The sequence below is a fragment of the Ptychodera flava genome, chromosome 1, assembly GCF_041260155.1.
Source record: "Ptychodera flava strain L36383 chromosome 1, AS_Pfla_20210202, whole genome shotgun sequence".
In the NCBI taxonomy this organism is placed as follows: Eukaryota; Metazoa; Hemichordata; class Enteropneusta; family Ptychoderidae; genus Ptychodera; species Ptychodera flava.
In genome coordinates, this window is record NC_091928.1 from 32,735,630 (window position 1) to 32,757,619 (window position 21,990).

Genomic DNA, 21,990 nt, shown 5'->3' on the forward strand with positions numbered 1-21,990 from the left:
ATTTCAGTACTATTGGCCTCCGGCTACGAAGTACAAACATTAGCGATATATTGTAAGGATCGCTAGTAAATAACATTTTATACAACATTACAAACACTGGAAAAGTTACAGATTGCTTCCCTAGTCAAGCAGGGTATTCTATCTGAGTTGTGTGGCATAGAAAATATATCTGCTTAAATTCTCGAAGTAGCACAATTACAAGTGGAAAGAAGTATTGCAAATTTATATACAAGCGGTGGATTAAAATAATATGTGGCAATATTTTTACATCTTAAATCTCTATACTTTGGGCAGACAAGTAGAAAATGGAACTCATCCTCGTCAAGATTCAAATTACACATTTCACATATTTGATCAATTCTTGGAATATTATTCCATCTGCCAGTCTCGATTTTTAAAGTATGTGCAGAAATTCTAAATTTTGATAATGCTATTTTAAATACAGGTTTATCAATACAGTTCAAATAAGTTGTTTTTTAAAGGTTGAATAAGTACTAAGTTTCTTTGATTTACTCATATCCTCTAACCATGATTGCATGTCAATATCGATACATCTCTGTTTGAAGATATTTAAAAAACAGATTCATTGCCCACCCCTTGTTGGTTCCAGACTTCACCAAAACCATAACTTTGTAATAAGTGTCTTACACTCTTTGCCCAATAATCGTACCTGTTTACATCAATATTGTTTACCTTAAACTCATAACATTTGTGGAAAAGTCTGTTTTTATCCATTTTTACAATTCTGGGTCAATATTTAACAATTCTAAGATAACATGGTACTCTTAAAGACACTCTGCCCAATTCCCCTCTCATGGCAATAATTGAAGTATTATGATATGACCTGAGGATATAACGCAGCATATGTTGTGGATTTTTTCAACATCTGGTGCAGGATGAAATCCCCTAAGTTCACAGCCATACAGGAGGATTGGCATGATTTTACAGTGAAATATTGTTAAAACCATTGTTGCTGGAATATTACCAAATTTGCATAGACAGCTTTTCCAACCAAAAAAGAGCCTTATTGGCCTGTTCACTCAGACTTTTTTGGGCTAGAAACCACTGTCCAGTCCATGAAAGAACAATACCCAGGTAACTTTGAAAGGAGGTTACTGCCACTTGTTGCCCATTATAAACCATTTTCGTACTTTTTTCAGACTTCCATCCCTTCTAAAGACAATGATTTTTGTTTTGTCAATATTAACAGTTAATTTCCATGTATTACAATATTCATACAGCTGATTTAGTGAACGCTGTAAACCAATTTTAGAGCTACTAGCAAGGGTTAAATCATCAGCAAATGATAAATAGATGATTTTGAGAAGGCCAATGTCAGCCCCAGAAAAATACTCTGTGTTCTGTAATGCTTCCCCTATTATTGTTGCATTTCCATATTAGATAAATTAAGTGCAACAAGTATGTCACCTTCAGTTGCTGATTTAAAAAAAAAAAATTATTTTAGGGTGCCATATCATTTCATTAGTTGAAATTTCATTTGCGTACAGTACAATCTCAACTTGTATATAGTGGTCGGATGTAATAGTATCAACACTAAAAATGATGATGTGATGTTGTGTTGTTCAGTCTCTTCATAAACTCTTGTTGTTCTAGAATGTGTCTCCTCTACAACCATCTCTACTATCAACACCACCTCCATCATCATCATCATCATCATCATCATCATCATCATCGTCATCATCATCATGATCGTCATCATCGTCGTCGTCGTCGTCCTCTTTGTCATCATCATCATCATCATCATCATCATCATCATCATCATCATCATCATCATCATCATCATCATCGTCATAGTCATCGTCAGCTCCTGCTGCAGCACAAGCCCCACCACCATCGCTATCGTTGAAGAAAGGGAGCGATAAAGAGATAGAAATAGGGAGACATAACATTGCGATAAGCAACAATATGGTGTTGACCATTCGGGTGGTTAAGTAACAAGGGTAATGGCATCTTTGGAATCATACATATGCAAAAGTTTATGGAAACATCGGCATGGGGTTATCATTTGGCATGTATCCAATTTGCTTTCAAATTGGTAGTTCCTTGCTTGTATTTGCCACCAGAGAGATGCACTTGGCTCTTGGTCAAATGACAAAGTGCTATGAGAATATAAAGTGGAGTGAATCGCTTTCAGCGCAGTAAATTTCTGTCCATCGACCAGTGTCAGACATATTGCTGACACTCCCAGTTGTCAGGAATAAGAGAAAACATTGTCGCAAATAATTCATATCATGGATATAAGAAACGAGTGCCCATCAAACATGGTTTTACTATGAAGATTTTGTAGATATACTTAACATATTTTCATTCTGGTATACGTACTTATAACGTTTACGAAGATTCAGTACAAGTCATGAACAAAAACATCATCAGCGCAAGTATCTTCTACCACAACGGATTCAACCACCGTCACATCATCATCACCATTGTCGTCGTTCGTGTCTCGTCTTAACTTTTTGGTCTCTTCTCTGTCTACCCGAGCGCTTCTCCTTTTGCCATTTTTCTCTCCCCTTCTCTTGTCTGTTCAGTGAGTTGGTCAGTTGGTCCTTTTATCCCTCTAGACATTAGCTTGTTTTCAGTGTGATATATAGATTCTGTTACCCAGCCTCCTTTGAGGGGCTCTCTTCGGGCGCAGGGGCGGCCGGCAGGGAGCCCGCAGAGCAGTCTGGGTAACCGAGACTATTTGATATGACGACTGTGTCTGCGGTTCTCTGACTGGCATCACACAACGACAACTGACCGTAATTTGAATATTCACATCTCACTAGGGAAAAAATTTATCATTAGTGTCATTCGATAGAAATGGCAAATTCGTGCAATTAATATTCTTTCAAAACTTTTATAGTTAATCGGTGAAAATTCTGTAAGTGATTTGAAATGAAGCAGGATGTCTCACAAAGGAAGTAAAAATCAAGATTACATCATGATTACAGTTTTGCTCTTAATTGTTTTCATACAACCGATTAAGTATGCCTACTTATACCTATACAGCGTCATTTTGGTCTGCAGTGTCCAGGGAAATACCTTAATTTTACAAGGATACGTTTGCAAGATTCAGGACAATATAGCAATGACATCATCAGTACCAATATTTTCCATTACCGTCGTGACCGCCAAGCAACCATCAGCATCATCATCATCATAATCATCGCCGTCATCTCTTCTTCCCCTTTGCCCTTAACTTTTCATCTACTTCTCTTTTTGGCACCGTTCTTTTCTTCTCCTGTCTTTCTCTGTTCGTTTGTTTGTTTTTTTGTTTTTGTGCGGTTTTGTTGGAGGTTTCATTTCGTCTTTCTGCCCGACTCGACTGTTTTGAGTGTGGCATGGAACAATGCCTCGCATCGTAGGATTCAAAGTTCTACTGCCGGTTAAGTCATACAAAACTTTAATTTTATTGCACAATAGCTTGTTTCGCATTGTTTGCAACCGACCGTTTTAGTTCTAACACTTTAATCTTACGAGACCGCACTTGGCAACTGATAGGACAATGGTATAAGTTTATACTTTAACTTAAAGGCATCATTAAAAAAGAGCTGGTTCAGGGATATTATGATTCCGACACCGTGCTATTAGACATCATTAATCGATAACATTGTTAGAAATAATTGGAAAGTAAACAAGATATGTCATCAAGAATGTAAAACTGAAGCACGATTATAGAGTTTCCATGACTTAAAAAGACGACATCACAGGAAAAATGTCGCGCTTTTAACGTTTCTCATGCTGTTGATAGTACATTTATATAGGTTGAAAACATTTGAAAACTACAATAATTTAATTCTCCATCATAGATGGAAGATATGAAGAAAATATTTGGACGAGTATCGAAGCTTTTTGAGTGATTCAGTATTCGGCAGTGTGAACACAAGAGACACCAATATCTTCAAGCACTATTACTGCTGCCGCCGTAATATTCTCATCGTCATCATGATAATAATCATCATCATCATCGTCGTCGTCGTCGTCGTCGCCATCATCAGCAGCATCTTAGCGGAGAGAGAGAGAGAAGGGTGATTGGCAGATTTTGGCGGGACAGAGTGGTAATCGGAAAGTAGGACAAATACGAGGAGAGAGACTTTAGATGCAGTATACATGGACATGCAAAATTTGCGACAAGTCGATCAATACAGTGAAATTAATAATAACCTATTTATAATTTGACAACATTGATTGACAAATTTATTTTCGCATTAGCATAGATTTAAGAATAATTCTAGAGTCAGCCATGAAAGCAACGCAATGTGCATTACATCTATAGCTAGAGATAGTTCCGTCGTAGAAGTCAATGATTTCACCATACTCGTCAACTGTTAATGCGTCCTGTGCTACCATTTCAGGTTGACTTTATTGACGAAGACAGTTGCACTTCAGTTAATAGCGGCTTTAACCGTAAAACTCTACTTAAGATATTATAGTCGTAAACTCTATCAAATAGCGTGTCGCTAGCATAGAATTCCTAAACCGCTAAAATTAAATTAATTTTTTTTTGGTGCATTAAAATTCTATACACAGCATGACTCCCAACAACAAATCAGCTTATAGCGGGGTAACAAGTAAGTTATTATAAATATGGGGGAAAAGGTATTTGTGTTTATTAAGATTTAAATTGTTCGTGATTTTTTTAATATGCAAACTGCAAAATCGGTATTCGTAATGTTGTTTTGCAGGACAAAGGCTTGATATCCTCAAAGTCGGCGATTTAATTTCGAACAACACTCTTTACATTTAATTTCTTCATTGGCAAGTGAACATTCCGTGTAACGAAGAACTTTTTTTCAGAATTTCAATACCTAATGTTTGGGAAACGATTGTTCAAGGATGATACTAATTCCCAGCTAATGGTCTTTCTAATAAAATGTATAAGCGCTAATCATGTATGTGTCCGGTGTCTATTTAGACACCTGGCAGTCAGTTATCCATTTCCGTTAGTACCGTGATACTAATAATCAGCGATACTTTGCAGGGTAGTAGCCCTCATTATTTTAGGATTATGACTTTAAGGAAAGATTTGTGTTCCTAGGTCAGCTTTTAATGCTCAAGGGACGAATTGAAAGCAGAAATGTGTGAGTCAGAGTCAAAAAATAAAGAGCAATCCTTAGCGAACACTTGTTTTAGGTCTCACAACTTTATACAACTATGAGATCAGACAGACAAGCAATGAACTGAGACGAAGACAAAAATAAATTTGTATCTTTTTTCTATAGTCAAATACGGAAGATAAACTGGATGGGATAAATTTTGAAAACATAAACAGTCGATATTCCTGAGCAGTCTTTAACAGTAAAAAGCCAAACAAATCTATGAATACCAAGTTTAATGTAAGAATGCATTCGTGATACCGCCAAACATACGACATAAATTAAAAAGTAGAGCTGTACAGGCAGGATGAAAGAATAAAATTATGTTTTTTATTACTGTAAGGGTATTAAAAACAAATTTCAATACTCTATCTTAAGAAAGATATATTACAGTACCTCTGACGTCATAATGGCGGTGTTTAGTTTTCTAATCATTGTTGCTATTTTGATCTCTGGTTGCTTGCTTCTGAGGCGCGATAATGTCATTTGGCTAATATTTTTCCATCGGTCAAAGGTCACATGGTAATGGATATCCTGTACGATTTATCCCTTTGATGTCTACAACGGTGTACTTAAATTGATCGAATAAGATAAAACAACTTTACGTTGTTTGGGACACATTTCCTACACATGTAACATAGTGTAGCTGCATAGATGCGTAAATATTGCCAAATAACAACACGCATACAACAAGTGCATTCCTAGTGTGCATAGCACGTGAATAGACATAAACATAATTGTAGCGTTCGGACGTATAAACTTAATTATGTTGACTAAATACGGCTAACATGTCATTGCAATGAGGTTTGGTAAACACTAAAAGTTGCAACCATAGTTCCTCTTCGTCACTTGAACGCGATGACGTCATATCAGCTGATTTACACACTGACCTGGCGATCACCGTTGAAAACATTTAGGTCACAATAAAATAATCATGAAAATGGTAAGTAAATAAACGGTAGCTTTCTTAAATGTAAACCGTTTCCTGCATGGATATATCATTTTTGCTAAACTTCGTAAAGCTTTGTCTCATTTCATAATAAATTTTATGAAGGATTGCTGCCCCGGTATAAACCTATTCTTTATTTACAAATCCTGATATCGCATCTAGCTAGGCCTACTTGAGGTTTCGTTGTGAGTTAATAGGTACTTTTGCACAGCAGTTCCATGACGTTTTGTCGGAACCAAATGTTAGTAACATTCCTTTTCGCCTCTGCTTCGAAACAGCCACTGGCTTTTGATATAGATGTTTCAGTCGTTTAAGCTCACATGATTCATTAAATTCGAGTGTGTACAAATTTGGGGAGTGATTTTATCACAACGTCGTGACCATGGGGTAAAGGTGGGGAGGAGTGTCTTTCACGTAAAATTTACAATTTCTTTGCTTCCGTCTTATACTGTACTTTCATGACGATCCCTAGCGTCGCTATGTAGTTTGCAGTGGTATACAAATGTGTTACGACATATTTTGACACATTATTAATTAGTTCGTAACAGTGCACCTGAGAGGTTGATACTGCACAGACTGTAGGGTTATTCACAAAATACCGGCTTTTATGTCCGAGTACACAGTGCATTAGTGGTATTGTCCGAGACGTGTAGTTTCGAGGACAATATCGAAGCGTACAATGCACGATGGCAAAAAAACCAAGTATTTCTTGAATGACATTAGTATTATGCACATTTTTAGTTGAATTTTACGGGGAAATGTCGACATTATAGCGTTTTGAGGATTTCCATCTAGGGCTGCGTCGAGCGATAGAGAGCAGACTCGGAACGCAGCGCAACGCAATGCACGTGGTAGAAATTGTAGCTCACCTGCACAATTTCACCCAAATTCACATGATTTGGACTAACCACTGTTCACTGCGTGACGTACTGAACTAAATATTTAGGTGTATACTTTCTGTAAAAATATGAAATATTCTCTTGTTTTCACCTGTCTTTACGTGAAGGTTTTATGAGGTTAAAGGTCAAACAGTGTCCAACGACACCGAAGATATTTTACACCGCGTCCTCAGACTCTTACTGTACGACGAAACTCCATAGGTCACAGACGCAGGTGTATGGTAATATCAATAAAGTTGAAATTAGGAACGACAACTCCATACATTCAACAAGATAAGCATATTTCACAGACAAGGCTTTCCATAGATGTCATAGCGTTGATAGAAATAAACAATTTGTGGTTATCTTTATGCTTACACATCCTTAGCTTCATTTGTCGGTGACAATTCTAAAAATGATTGGAAATGAAACATGAAGGAAGAATCACTCAAGAAACGTCACGCTTAAATTTTCGCTCTTGGTCGTCTTAAATCATATAATGATACTATATTCATACATGCACTTGTTCAAACCTGTTACAAGTACAGCGTTTTGATTCCTTGGCATATTTTGAAGATAGAATAAACTATCACCTATTCCACTTTCTTTTCATCTACAGTCTCGGAGACTACCATCGTCATTATCGTCACGGTCGCATCATCATCATCATCATCATCATCATCATCATCATCATCATCTCTTCTCTGTTTTACTCTTTGCAATTTGTCAACATACTTCATTTTTTGGCGTCTTTCTCCTCCTCTGTTGTATATCTCGTTTTATGTTGTAGTTGGTCATTCATCTCTCTTCAAGATCAAGCTATTTCACGGTGACATGGCGACGATGCTTGGAGTAACCTCAGTCGCATCACAAGAAAAAACGATCTTTCCGATGCTGGATAAACCATACACTGTGCTTTATTTCAAATATAATTTGTTTCAAATGGTTTCTACCGACAGGTAGAAAACGCTAGTCCATGAAAAGTATAATTGTGGCGCATTTTACGTTATTAATCGCTGATATTTTTAGCAATTACAGAAACTTAAACAACACATACATTTCATCATATAAAGAAGGTCTCACACAAAAATTTAAGACTAGATCCCATGAATCAACCAACCAAAATGGGTCCCAAGTGAGTCACGGAATCTTCACTGCCTTCGCTGCAGTATAATGGAAGTATACTTGTGCAAATAGTGCACAGAAACGAAAGAAGGGGAGAAAAAACAAGATCTGCAATGAAGGACGTAAAGTTAAACAAAGATATCATAATTTCGCTTTTCGACTTTTTGCATGATTACGTTGCTGCAGCCTTATTCATATTTATTACAAAATTGTTACAAAAACAACTCTTTAATTTCTTCATGTATTTTGAAAATATCTATACCTATCACGCTTCGTTTCAAGTAAAAGGCTCTCGAAGAATCCATAACTCTAACAAGAGACACTTTCACGATAGTATTGCAATGTTTTATGACGTTATTTAAATGTTTTAAAATGTCGATGCTCAGTGGCATTGTCATTAGCGTCAATTTCAGCGAACACCATTGGCACTGCCACTGCTGTTTCAACGCTTTAAAATTCGATAGACAGAAAGTTTCGCAAAGAGTAAACAAGCTTCGGGGTAGTTGGAAGGACTGAGGTTTATACACTGTGGGTGTCTTACGATATTAATTCGTCCTTTCCAATGACATCATGCATTATTTCTCATAAATATGGAAATCGATCAATATTTGTGTACTAAAACACCAATGGTGTCATGAATTGATCATTGACACATTAACACTATGTTATTCTCGACAGATCAACAGATCTCATGTATTGATGCCTGTATATCAATCGATGACCATGATGTAATTCAAGAAACAACAGTCGCATTCAGTTCAACTATGGATCTTACATATTATTGCCTGACTGAATACATGGGTTTATGTGCCCGAGAGCAGGTGACAATTTGCACGACGCAAGGAGGGCAAATTGTCTCCTGCTGCGAGGGCGCATAAACCCATGTATTCAGGCAATAATATTTTTATTACATGCCTCATCACAGTTAATGCTATATGATATTTAATCACGCAGGGAATTTTCAAACAATGTTACCATTATCGACCAGTATTAAACAGATTGTATCGAAAGTCATGATTCAGTGTGCGCATGGATATTTTACATCTAGCGGTAAGCGTCTACTTTGACGTCGAAAGCGTCGAAGGGCTTCACTGGCCCGGGTAACCAAGGACACTGATCAGTACATCGTTCACAGACGCGCTAACTCCCCGGATGTTCCTATTCAAATCAATTCACTGATTTGTACTCACATCGAGGCATGTAATAAATGATATTATTAGCAAATGAAAGGATTGTTAACATGCCAATATACACGTTTTATTTGAAGATGTTAACTGCTTTTGTCTCGCGGTCTTTCCAATGAAAAACATTAACATCAATGGCGTGTGTGTCCGCTGTCTGTTTGCACACCTGGAAAATTATAACCCCTCTTTGGTAGTATCATGGTACATGTCAACTAATTCTTCCTTACGCCAAATAAAACAAATTGGGTATTTCCAGTAACATGCGAAAATTAGGGTATAGGTAGGTTGGAGGAATTTTTTATTTTATATTTCTTTTTGATGGCTGAGACCCATAAAACACAGTAACATTTAGAGGATTTACTCCATTTCTTTTGAAAATGCGAAAGAATGTCTAAAGTCGGTGGGTTTTATTAGGTCCTATTTCGGGTAGCCGGAAACACGTATTTTGTTATTTGGCCTTAATAACACCTACAACTTGTGCTCAAAGGATTTACCGCACATCTTGACAATATATCACTTAATCCGTAGGCATAAGATACAGGTAAACACACACATCCGTGAGTAAGAGCCACAATCGAGAGCATTTGCCGACAAGAGAAACCGCCCAGGCCCCGATAGTATCTTTGGTTTTGTGTTAAATTTTGTGTGAGGGATCTGTGCGATGTATTCCATTACATTTTCCAACTGTCCCTTGGCGGACCTCTAAAACTTCCGAAGCTCTGAAAACTTGTTATTCAGCTTGCAAAGGAAAAATGCCCCGAAAGTACAAGATGATTTTAGGCAAGTTTCCCTCACTTCTCTGGCGATAAAAAGGTTTGAAATGATCGTTTAAATCCTGGAGAAAACGTGACGTTGTATAGTTTATTTACATAGGCACCGCAGTGGACTCTTATCTTACCTTTTGAATTTTATTTACAAATATATTTAAAGCGAAAAAAATGCGTGTATTTTATTTGATGGAATTTAATAACATTCAACAGAGTGCACCTGCTGATCGACAAAAGTATGTCATGTTTCAATCTGATTTTAGATTTTTGAACAAATAGATCAGTGTTTGAGGGTCAACAGCTGCTTGATAACAATCTGTTCTACTTCTACAGGTTCGTCTCAAGATTATGTTCTCTCTCCCCTCCTATTAACATATTGTATACAAATGATTGTACAAGTAGACACATGTTGAAGTCTGCCCACAAATCGGCAACATCAGCTTACAATATGAATCGGAAAACAGACTTGGCCCCACTGGAAGAATCAATGTATAACCATCTTTCATGGAACTGAAAGTTATTAAACCTTATAAGTACTTGTATTTAGAAGGTGGTAGCTTTTTACCAGAGTCACAATTTAATGGTTGCTCCGAAAATGAGTATTTATGGTTAAGTCCTACATTGGATGATAAGTTATGTCAGGATGGAAACACTGATATCGATTTGCAGCTAAGACCAGCATGCGATGTGATTTCGTGTTTTTTGTCCTGAATGAATCGAATCAATGCAATGTAAAAGAGAGTCTAATGACGACGTTGTATTGATCATTCATCGAAAATATTTGCAGATTTTCAAATGACTGCTGGTATGGTATTTTAAATGTAAAGAAAAGAAACAAAATTAGCAAGAAAGGAAATTAAAGCGACAAAATAATCGGAGAACAATACCTGTGTCCCTCCGACTTGTATGAGAAACAAATTTCACTCAAAGAAAATTCCATCTTGCATTTCAAGTTCAAACACCTGTATGGCTTACTCTAATCTGCTCGTCGATTTAGAGTACAAACTTAAGTTTTATGACCGACAGAGTTGAACATTTTTTATGACAGTGATATCGAACAATGGAACAGAGTAGCTTTACAACAAAATCATATCTGTGATTTTACCCGTGTGCACGTTGTGTGTTGTCGACATTTAATATTTGAAATTTTTAACTTTCAAATCAGAAAATAACATAAAGCTAAGTATAAGCTTCTAGACTCATAAGATGCACTTTGTATAAGACGAAATAATATACGTGTATTTCGTGTTATCTTGCTTACCTTTTTCACACCTCGATACTGATGCTGTATGTTGTGGGTTCGAACCCGATTGAAAACTAGCCGTATTAACTTACTTTTTATTTCTACATTTTCAAACACAACACTTGAATTTGTCATTTTTCTGTTCTCTTAAAGTAACAATTAGCAAACAAAATGAAAGAAAAAGCCGTGAAATTTTAGACCGATCTCCTCAATTTCGTTGAACCATGTTACAGGAAAGAGATTTTTCTTTGATTTTGGCCGATTAGAAAAACAATGTTCTGTGCAGTACGTCAAATCGTAACGGGTCAGAATAAGAAGAGCTGGTGAAATCAATACATCAAATTTTGAAAAACAAACAAGACTGCATAATCTTGTGTGTTTCCTTATTGACCGTCCCCCGAATGTCCCCATTTTCGCTATGTACGATAAAACCCATAGCAACCAAAATGATGTCATGTATTTCGTAGATTGCCGATTGAGATATATAGCACGCAATAGAAACAACAACTCTGGGAACTGAAGTGATATGATGATATTTCTCACTTCCTACAACGAAGTTTTAAACCGTTCTTCACAGTTTTTTTGGCTTAAAGATCTATGGCACTATGATAATATAGTATCGGCATTTTGCTACCACAGCTGCTATTTTAATCTCCAGTTGTGTGTAGGCGACATAATGCTAGTTTACAACGTGGGTTTAGCAAACACTGATGATGTCGTAGGGCGAAGGTTATCATGTGACCTGCACGACTCTGCACATTAGACCCCGGTTTAAACAGAAACCTAACCTATCTGCTAAATCCACGATGTAAACATGTTCAGCAACGTCCTTTACATGAGGATGAAGTTTGAAGGCTGAAAAATGCCTTCATGGGAATTTCTCATTCTGTATCTGACTGAAAAGCTGATACAATTGCGAAAATAAAAACCCTATAATACTTACTGTATTAACATGGATTATTGCCTGTATTTTAGCTGAAGAGTGCATATACAGGTGAATACAGTCAAGAATTCATTTTTTGTATTCAGCAAGCCTGTATTCATGTGGATTCGTGTGAATTAATGTGTATTATACTATAATACAGGCAACTCATTAATGTGAATTTATCTGAATTATTGGGTTTTCATGCAGTTTATTTATCATTCTCGCACGGCTTGATCTAGACCAGCGACATAACCCTCTTTAGTTCATATTTCCTAAAGCGACTGTGCACTCTGAGGCGGCAGAGTATGCTAAGTAGGTCCCTGTGAACACAGGGTATAGTGCTGTACGGTGAACTCATCGTCGTCGTCATACGCTGCGTGTCAAACTACCGAGTTGGTGTATTGTTGTTCTGATATCGATGGTTAGAAACAGCCAAACAACAAACGAACAAACAAACAAACAAACAAACAAACATGGAAGGAAAATGAAAAAATATCCCCGCATGACTTTTGTAACTGTGTTAAGATTAGAAAAAGCCCATAATTCATTCGGCTTTATAGTCGTTCGGACTTATTTCCCTATACCTGCGCCACTGTCGTTATCAAACAACTTTGACAAGTGATAAGAGAGAAATAAATCCTAATGCGCATAGTTACAAGAACACATCTGGAGAAATAATGAGTTTTTAAGAAAAAAATTTTATCTGATGACAGTTACACTATCACCATCGGTAAATACAGAAGGAACTAAAAGTACGTTACTAGGCAATCGCATTCAAATATCAAAAACCAAAGTTGATGAGTGATTAACTGGAAAGCTGCATTTCCTTATGTTGCACAAACGAAGTACATAGCCATAATGATGTCATGAAAACTGATGGTAAACCTGGCCGGTCGAACTCCTATATCAATCATTTGGATCATCATAAGATAGTCAAAGTTAAGTGCTCTCCAGCGATGTCGTGAGTACTTTATTTGCGAGCCTAAACACTTCGGCACTGTGACAAACTTAAGAGCAGAGCCCCTGTATCAATCATTCAGGCTATAAAACTAGAACAACAATGCCGCGAGTTTTCGTTTTGTTTCCGGGTCTGACTTTTCTTGACACTGTAGCCAAAACTTGATGTCTTATTTCTTAGTATTTGTGCTTTGAACTTAATCTTTCATTTTATTACTAGCAATAGGTCACCCCTATGAGAATTTCATAATGCCAGTGTCAGAATCAGAGTTTAGACCTCGTATTCGAGCAGCTTTAAACTTTAATTAGAGTTCCTTTGGTAATTAAAGGTATTACGATTCAACAGACGAGCGTGTATAATAAATTAGTGGCAGTCATTTATCACAGAGTCTTAAGTGGATTTGATGGAGATGGGGGAAGGGTGAAAACAAGCAAACGCTGATATATCTTTCCTTGATACCCTTAAATTTACTGCAGTTTACCTTACGTGAGTTGTTGTGTTATCTACTTAAGACAATGTTATTGGCATATTCAGTTTATTTTTGACTACATTCATGGGTCGAACTGTCTATCACTTGCATGGACACTGTTGTCTCGTGTGCAAATTCATCATCTTCACCAGTAAACTGATGAAACAAATTTGAATCAGGAACAAGATTTGTTCGCTAAACTATATTATAGCGACGCGTAAATAAAAATTCACTTACGCTTGCTTTAGGGGTTTATTTCTTGACTCCAGGGAGGCTGTAGTACTTGAAAATATCGAAAAGGTGTCGATAATTTGCAATTTCTATAGAAGCTGAACTCCAGTCGAATGTTTAGAAAAGAAACTCTGAAAACTCTCTCATGTCTAATAATATTGTCATGACAAAGATAATCATGGCTGAGAGAGACTCTGAGTGATTCTGTTAGAATCACCTGAAACCTTGACTGTTAGGCTTGAACCAGTGGTCAAGATATTCTTATGGAATTTCACCGTTCTGTTTCGTGCTTTCAGTGTGCTTTGTGCGTCGTGCATCCAAGGTTGTTTTATTCTGTGGGGGCCGAATTACTGTTACCGTGTTAAACTTACATTTCAGTTTATTTCCTTGTTATTTGGACCTGGTAAGCGAAAACTATTTTTATTGGATATAAAATGAAAAAGGGGTCGGTGTGATTTGTCAGGACGTGTTTATGAGTAATGTGCTTTCAAGGGCAATTCCACTGATGTTTGATGAACGGGTGTAAGGTTTGAATATGTAAGTCTTATTGACACTGTCACCGACAGAAAATCCTTATTTTTCCGCTCTCCTCTTTTCCTCGAAGAGTTCGTAAGCAGTGCGATTCCCTCCCCTTTCGAAGTTATTTGCATACATGCATTTACAGATTCTCTGAACTACGCGGGGAAACCATTCTATCATAGCGCATGCGCCTTGTGAGCCACTTTATCATTATGGTAATACGCCAATAAGAAGTGCTTGAGCTGGTAGCCAAATTGAACCTTGGCTGTTTATCAAAATGTGGTGTTCCGAGGCTATAAAGAAGGCGCACCGTCTCATACCCTCAGTCAATACACATACCGTCCAACGTTTCACAACTTCGCTCTCTGTGAAACAGAGACGGTTGAAGAGCACTCCTAAGACGATCAACGGAGATTGGTTGCAGACCTGAATGCGTTCAGTCGGCTTTCATTTCCACCGATGAGAGGTATCTGGGGTTTGATAATATTGTTTATCGACCACAAATATGCACAACGAAAAGAGGGCAACTAGATTCTCATCCGGAGCGTTGATTCTGGTTCTTCTTCAAGTTCTTTTCCTTATTTTCTACGCTCTAATTATCGCCATCGTAAGCGTCTACTTTCAAGGTGAAATTAGTGAAACGAAATATGCTTGTGAGCAATTGAAAACGGCGCTCAATAAGGTTGACGAGACTGGGCCATCAACGAGGGAAAAATGCATCTGCAAAACTGAAAGAGACCAAGGCCATCTTGCCGGTAAAGACATCGACGAGGTGACAACGAGTTGGAATTTGTTGAGTTGCTGCTCGGCAGATCAGGAAACGCTTAAGTTGGTAAATATATATTTTACCGAAAAGCACTTCTTTGCATTTTGCACTGTTTTTCCGCCTTCTGAACTGGTGCAATCTATTTTATGTTATAGGTGGCATACCTGGGGATTCCCCTAATTACCTTTTAACTCGCAGCCTAGTTAATCCAAGATGGCATATTCGGAGAAATTATCGCGAACAAAGGAGGCAAATGGGTACAATAAATAAACAATGCAATTTATTTTATAGATACATAGTAGGTTTAACAATAGCAACATTTACAAACATATTCTTTGAAATGTTGTTATTTTTTCTGCTGAAATCCAGAAATCTTTCCCTGCCTGCATGAACATCAACAAAACAAAGTAAAAATGTCAGATTGTAAAAGTTGTACCATGCAGCACGTGGAGACGTAGTGGCAAGTGAGATTAACTTGCTTTCCAAAAGCGACATTGCACGGAGAGTCGTCAAAGTAGTTCGCTTCTACTTCCGCCTTTAATATAACTCATAAAGGTAGAACGCGCCTTTGGGACAGATATTCGAACCCTCAAATTTCTATAATTTTTTTTTCTGGTCTACCACTTGTGGGGGCCCATTTTAAAGCTCTTGGGGAAAGAAAAACTTTCATCATCTTAGTTTTTCGAAAATCTAAAATTTATTTTTTTTATACCAAAGAGTTAACACAGCGATGGCGGCCATTTTGAATTTCAAATATCGGTAAATCTTGGTTATTTGTTTCTTTCAGTTCCAACATTTGCATGGTGATCCCCTATTTTTGTTCTTGATTTTGAAAGAGAATGGTTGAAAGATTCCTCGAGGAAAGTTTTAGCAAAAGTTTAAGTCTTTCACTTTTGAGGCGCATGACCTTAAAACCTAACTTAAGCTTTGAGATTTCAAATTAATTTTGTCGGAATTGCTGTATAGCTGTACTTAAGTCTTTGCAGGAAAAGATAGTAACCGTTCTGATAAATCGGTAAGACTAGTTTGAAACATAAATAACACATTCTATCTTTTCTCTTTATCTCATCAGCTTATCGTAAAGGTTTTCGACGAAGAACGGAGGAGAAATCGCGACAAAGCGAGAGGTAAAATTTCTGTGCAATATTGAACAGGTTGACTGTAAGTCGAACGCACAGTTAATTCGACCTATCCCCTACTACTACTCGACACAATTACAATTTGCGTCCAATGACATAAAGCATACTAAAGTAACTACAGACGTGAAGATTTCCGGGTTCATAGTTGGCGCATTAGTGGGTATCTCAGTATCTTTCAACGATAACGCACCTGCTTAACGAAATAGCACCAGTAAGAGAGAAACAAGTACCGCTGAAAAAGATCCATCCTTTCGGTAAAACTGACGAGATTTTCCCCTTGCAACATTATATTGTCACTCTCATGTAAGGGCTACATGGATACGAGCGTCACATTGGATTCCATTAATAAAAAAATGGTCGTTATCAGCACTGTAAGGGTTTAAATGCAAAATTAATTCATAAAGTCGCCTATTTGTTTCCAGTAAGGAGGATACAGCTTTGACTTGCGTTGCAAATAATGTACCTAAAATATACAAGTTCTGTTTCAATATCATTTTATTGAATCGCAGATCGAAATCGTGTGACTCTCGGTCAAGTTGAGAGATTGGTGGAGTCTATGGTAAGACGAAACACAACTCAATTAACAGCATCTTCTGGTGTTGGAAATGTCATTCCCGTTGCAACCCACGTGACTGGAACTACTGATTGCTTCAAAGCTAGTGAGTAATCGTTTGTTTTACACTTTTTCTTCAAATTAATGGACCGGTGGATATACAGTACAATAAACAATCTGAACGGACAGATGGACCTATGACCGGCAACTGGCACAACACAATCATAGACCCTCGAGGGTCTACGCACAAATCAAACATAAATTAAAAATAGCAAAGACCAAAACCCATTTATTCCTCTAACGATAGCGCGAGTGATAAAAAAATCAGAATAGTTTCCACCTCATGTAAGTGTGTCATCAATGTCCTCTGCCTGTAGCAACGTCAAAGACAAAACCAGCAAATCCCGGTGAACCTGTACAAAATGCCGTGTTATCCTACGTATCACCATTGAACATATTTAAATCGACTTTATGCAAACACTCAGAGATATTATGGTTCATAAAAATGAAATACCTTGTCAATCACAAAAGAAATAGCTAAATGTAAAGAAAATCGATGATTCTTACAGGAATAAGAAAACAACTGCTCTTTGTAATAAAGGTTGTGTTGAAATCGAGTTCATCGCTCAGTAAAATGAGGAGGTATTCGGTTCGGAAAAACTGCAAGTGATAATAGGCTGTAAAGTGTTATGCCAATTCTGTCGTCACCTTGTATGTTGTCTTTAAGAGTCTTTGCACACTTTTGGTCGAAAGCGAATTAAATCCATAAACTCCCGTTTGGTATTTTTGCTCTCTTCAGTTTCGATCTTGTTATATTTGTTTTTAAAGACATTATTTGCTGGCAATACCGATGCAAGAAGTAGACAATAAAACCACTATTTATGAATAGACAGCCGATGCGTGGAAATCAATTGTCAGAGTTTTCCGAGTAACCTACACATTCTTTCATTTGCTTTTTGTGCGTTTTGATAATAAAATTGCATTCATGGGTCAAATATCGCAAGACAATAGCGTAGAACACAACTTTATCGACCAAGACCGAAATAAAAGTTGTTGCACCTGCATTGAAATTTCCGCGGTGTTTATCGTAAAATTCATTTTCGATGTATTACCAATAAATACTTGGTAATGGGTAATAATACTGGAAACTTAGAAAGTCTTTGTTCGAATCATGGTCTCTGGTCAGTGTTCAAATGAACCGTCAAAGCATGTGTGCCTACAGGTGTGTGACCTCGTCCCCCTTTGAAAAGACAATCTGTCGAAAGTGAAAGAATGACTCAGCAATATAATTTACTAAAAGCACGCTGACATCTCTACTGTTTGCTTTTCATTTAAGCAAAAACGGCAGAACATTGTTCCTTGCCAAATATAACTCTTATGCTACTGACATACTTACTTACTTTGTCTCAAATGGATGTCAGGAGGAACAACCTCAGATGTCAATTATGAGTGTTTACTAGGTTCTTAATCTGACAAAGGCATGACGGGAGATACTGTCAAACAGTAGTGCCTTTTCTTACCACATGTAATTCCATGATTTACTGGTCATAACACGCACAACAATGATATTTCTTTTGTACTAAAACGAAGTATTTCTTCTTTCTCGTTGATATTTTACGTACTTTTAATATTTAATAAGTATGAAGATCTTCATCCCACGGAAATAAAATGCTTGCTGTGTTGTTTTCGCGCTCCCATAAATCATATTTTGGTATTAGCATTGATCAACTCGAACTTTGCAAGTAATTGGCAACAATAACTTTAGTTTCTTTCTTGTCTGTTTTGTTTTTACAATGGGGGGGGGCTTTACTGGCTTTACATTAAATGTTAGATTATAAGGTGTTATCAGTATGTTTTGAGTACGGTCGAACTGGGTCGACTAGGTGACCTCATTTAATGTGGTGCAAGGATTATTCTGCCGGGCATACAAGGTACACATACACAAAATCGAAAATATGGATGCTGCTGATAGGTGCGAACAATTTTACGGACGTTTATTTTAATTCATAAAATCAAAAATTTGTTTGTGCCTGGCTAATGGCGGCTGATCATCAATCAACACTGTGGTCACTACGTTGGTACGAACGACTGTAACCGCGTTTATAGATAGATGTCAGTTCTCATAAAACTGTCGCTAAATCCCCACGTGCTTCAAATCTTGAACAAGCAAAGGTCTTTAGATAATAAAGTTTGCGTCTAGTAACAAGATACTTTAATATGATACACGGCGCGAAAAGAAAGAGAGGTTCATTTTTGAATTCTGAAAGCAGTACACAAACTCTCTCGTTCCAGATGAACCAATTGGCGCAATGTTCAAAGTTGGTCAGTGGAGCTCTGCCAATGGAATCTCCTTTGACGAAAACGTTTACAGTGATGGCTATCATATGGTCGTTCCAAAGTCTGGAACCTATCACGTCTATTCACAGGTATGTATACTGAACGTTGCACTCTCGCTCTTTGAAGATTGCAGGGTCTTTTCCGAGTCTGGATGTTTTACATTTCAAAATTATCCCGTATGTGTGTCGTCATGAAATATATAGCCAGAGGCGTGATGGTTACAACGATAGGGACGAATCGAATCACAAGCCTTCGGGTGTGCATCATTTCACTGTTCAACTTTGGGGCTTTGGAAGCGTTCTTTTTAATTTTTCATCGAAATTATTTGATTACAACTAGGCCTAGATACTTCAGGTCGAATGCGCTCTGGGACAGATCGGTAATTCTATTTTTCCATATAGAGATAACACAAGAACGGCAGCCATATTGTCCTAAGTTACAAATATTGGTAATTGGCTAATTTGTTTGTCTGGTCTTGATTTTTAAGAGTATGTTGAAAGTTTGCGTGGGAAAGTTTGAGCAAAAGTTTAAGTTGTTCATGTCCGAGGCAAAAGAACGTGATAGCAGTTTACTAATCGGGCAAAAACTTAAATGTAACGGGACTTTAAAACAATCAAACTACCTAATGGGCGCACTCCTCTATTATATACAAGCTTAGATTTCCACGCAAGTTATGTCATAGAGTTACGATTTTCAGTTCGTTTAATTTTCTTGATTGATTGCAGGTCGGTTTTCAAGATCAAGGGAGCGTAGATGATACGGAGTTTATGGAATATTTGCACTACACGGTGTTAAGTATGTAATTTTCAAAACTGCTGTATTATTGTCCTTCAAAAAGACATCTTGTTTTGAACTCCATTTGTTGCCTATGATGTACATTACATAGATTAAATCCTACAGCGTTGAAAAGCTGCCAAATATTAATAAAATATGACATTACAGAAACACGTATGCAACGAAATCACATGCAATATTTACTATTAAGCCGACAGGTCGAGTTTTTCTATTTATTCATGGTCAATCTTGACACATTCGAATGTTTACTCAAAAGAAACACGATTGGAACTAATTTGGAATAATTGGATGGTGAAGTAATATCTTTTAAATCTGCAAATGTAATCTCATCTGCTTTTCTTTTTACGTTACACACTTGTTTTTATAAGTAATTTGCAACTTTCAGCTATACGACACCTAACACTTGAGACTAAAACTTGAGAGAAATTTGAAAAATATGAAAATCCAATTATCCCAAATTAGTTCTAATCGTGTTAATATGCTTTTAATTGCTTTGATAATATTCCGCATTGAAAAAATAACCCTGGCAACGAACTGATACAAGAAAAAAACAAAAGTAGGTGTTCACGAAAACACGCCGACTTTTTATTGAATTTCAGACTTTTACAGTTCAAAGTAAAAACGAAGGAAGAAATCAAACCAGTTCTACTTCCCGATCAGTTTTATATATAATCATGTACCTCTTTTGTAGTTAGCACCAGCTATTCATCAAAACATATCGACCTGATGAAAAGTGTTCGTATCGGAGATGGCACCTACGGGTCTCTGAGTAGTTTCCACTCCGGACTGTTCAAACTTAAAGAGGGAGACAAGATCTACATGAAAGTGTATCTACCGAGCAGTGATGTTCAGTTAGACTGCCGACAGGAATCGACCTACATGGGAATGTATCTCGTCAGTGATGAACAGCGTGTGTGAGCGAAGTCACTATATCACAACGCACAATTTTGGATGACAGTAACAACGGATGGGTCCGAAAATCCAGTAACACTAAATACCGATCAGCTACTGACAGTACACCGCAACTGAGACATCACTGTTATGGAATCATGCCACTTCAAAAAATAGCAAATCTTCTAAATTTGAGTACATATATACAGAGAGAAAACTATTTTTGTATAAGAAATAAATTACCACATTTCACATCTACGATTACATAGTTTTGTACTTGCGCGACGCTGTTAACAAATAAAATCCAGGCTGATTGTTTAAATTGTCATTAATGCATTTGTTTACATTTTTGCTTCATATCTACACATACATACATATATGCATGTCTGCATACATACATACATACATACATACATACATACATACATACAGACAGACAGACAGACAGACAGACAGACAGACATACATACATACATACAAACATACATACATACATAACGTACATTATCTATTCAGCGAATAAGTTAATCTTTACGGAGAAATACAGCTCCAAACTTGATCCAAACTCAACAAAATATTTGTAAATACCTAACCGTGAAGAGGAGTAAATTATCTTAAAGTGAAGAAAATGGACTAACGCAGTCTTAGAACTTCAGTGCATACATTATTATACTTCGGACTTTGGTTAATTGCTCTCATGATGACATTTGATTAACAAAAAAAGAAGAAAAGTAGCTGCATTAAAAGAAAGGCAGGGTGAAGTCCAGGGCAAAATATATTTGCACCATGGATACTCATTCTACTTTCATCGTGTAATTTCTTCTAAGAATGTACCTCCTTTGTAAGTCCCTGTCACAGAGTCTCAAATTTGCCTCGATTTGCCATGCTCTCCGTCCTTTTCTGCCTTTTGTCTATCTGTCCCTTTGCCCTCTATTCATAGAGCCATGTTTTCAGAACTACACAACAACCATAATGACACAATTAAGTTGTTTTATAAAATCTAGCAATTTCATGAAGGTTGGGATAAAATTACACATTACAGCGTTCAAGTCAAACTTACAATCGCATTGATTCGAGAAGTGAAGCAGAAGACAAGATTTAGTTATACAAAGGTTGGTCAGATCGTCCATGTAGCCGACACGAACACGAACTGTCTGATACC

General features: G+C 37.1%; 1 protein-coding gene across 1 annotated transcript; it reads left to right on the plus strand.

The window, feature by feature from the left end:
- Window positions 1-14,663: 14,663 nt before the first annotated feature.
- On the plus strand, window positions 14,664-21,156 carry LOC139135503 (tumor necrosis factor ligand superfamily member 10-like). Its single transcript, XM_070702912.1, has 6 exons — window positions 14,664-15,179; window positions 16,186-16,240; window positions 16,762-16,911; window positions 19,098-19,231; window positions 19,868-19,937; window positions 20,629-21,156. The coding sequence occupies exons 1-6, from the start codon at window positions 14,853-14,855 to the stop codon at window positions 20,853-20,855; spliced, it is 963 nt and encodes a 320-aa protein (XP_070559013.1). The 5' UTR covers window positions 14,664-14,852; the 3' UTR covers window positions 20,856-21,156.
- The last annotated feature ends 834 nt before the right edge of the window (window positions 21,157-21,990 follow it).

What these genes read in the sequence shown, in the direction of transcription:
- LOC139135503 (XM_070702912.1), top strand. Translation starts at nt 14,853, where the DNA reads ATGCACAACGAAAAGAGGGCAACTAGATTCTCATCCGGAGCGTTGATT. An exon ending in ATCAGGAAACGCTTAAGTTG is followed by an intron (nt 15,180 to 16,185) that starts GTAAATATATAT and finishes TTATCTCATCAG; the next exon opens with CTTATCGTAAAGGTTTTCGA. An exon ending in CCTATCACGTCTATTCACAG is followed by an intron (nt 19,232 to 19,867) that starts GTATGTATACTG and finishes GATTGATTGCAG; the next exon opens with GTCGGTTTTCAAGATCAAGG.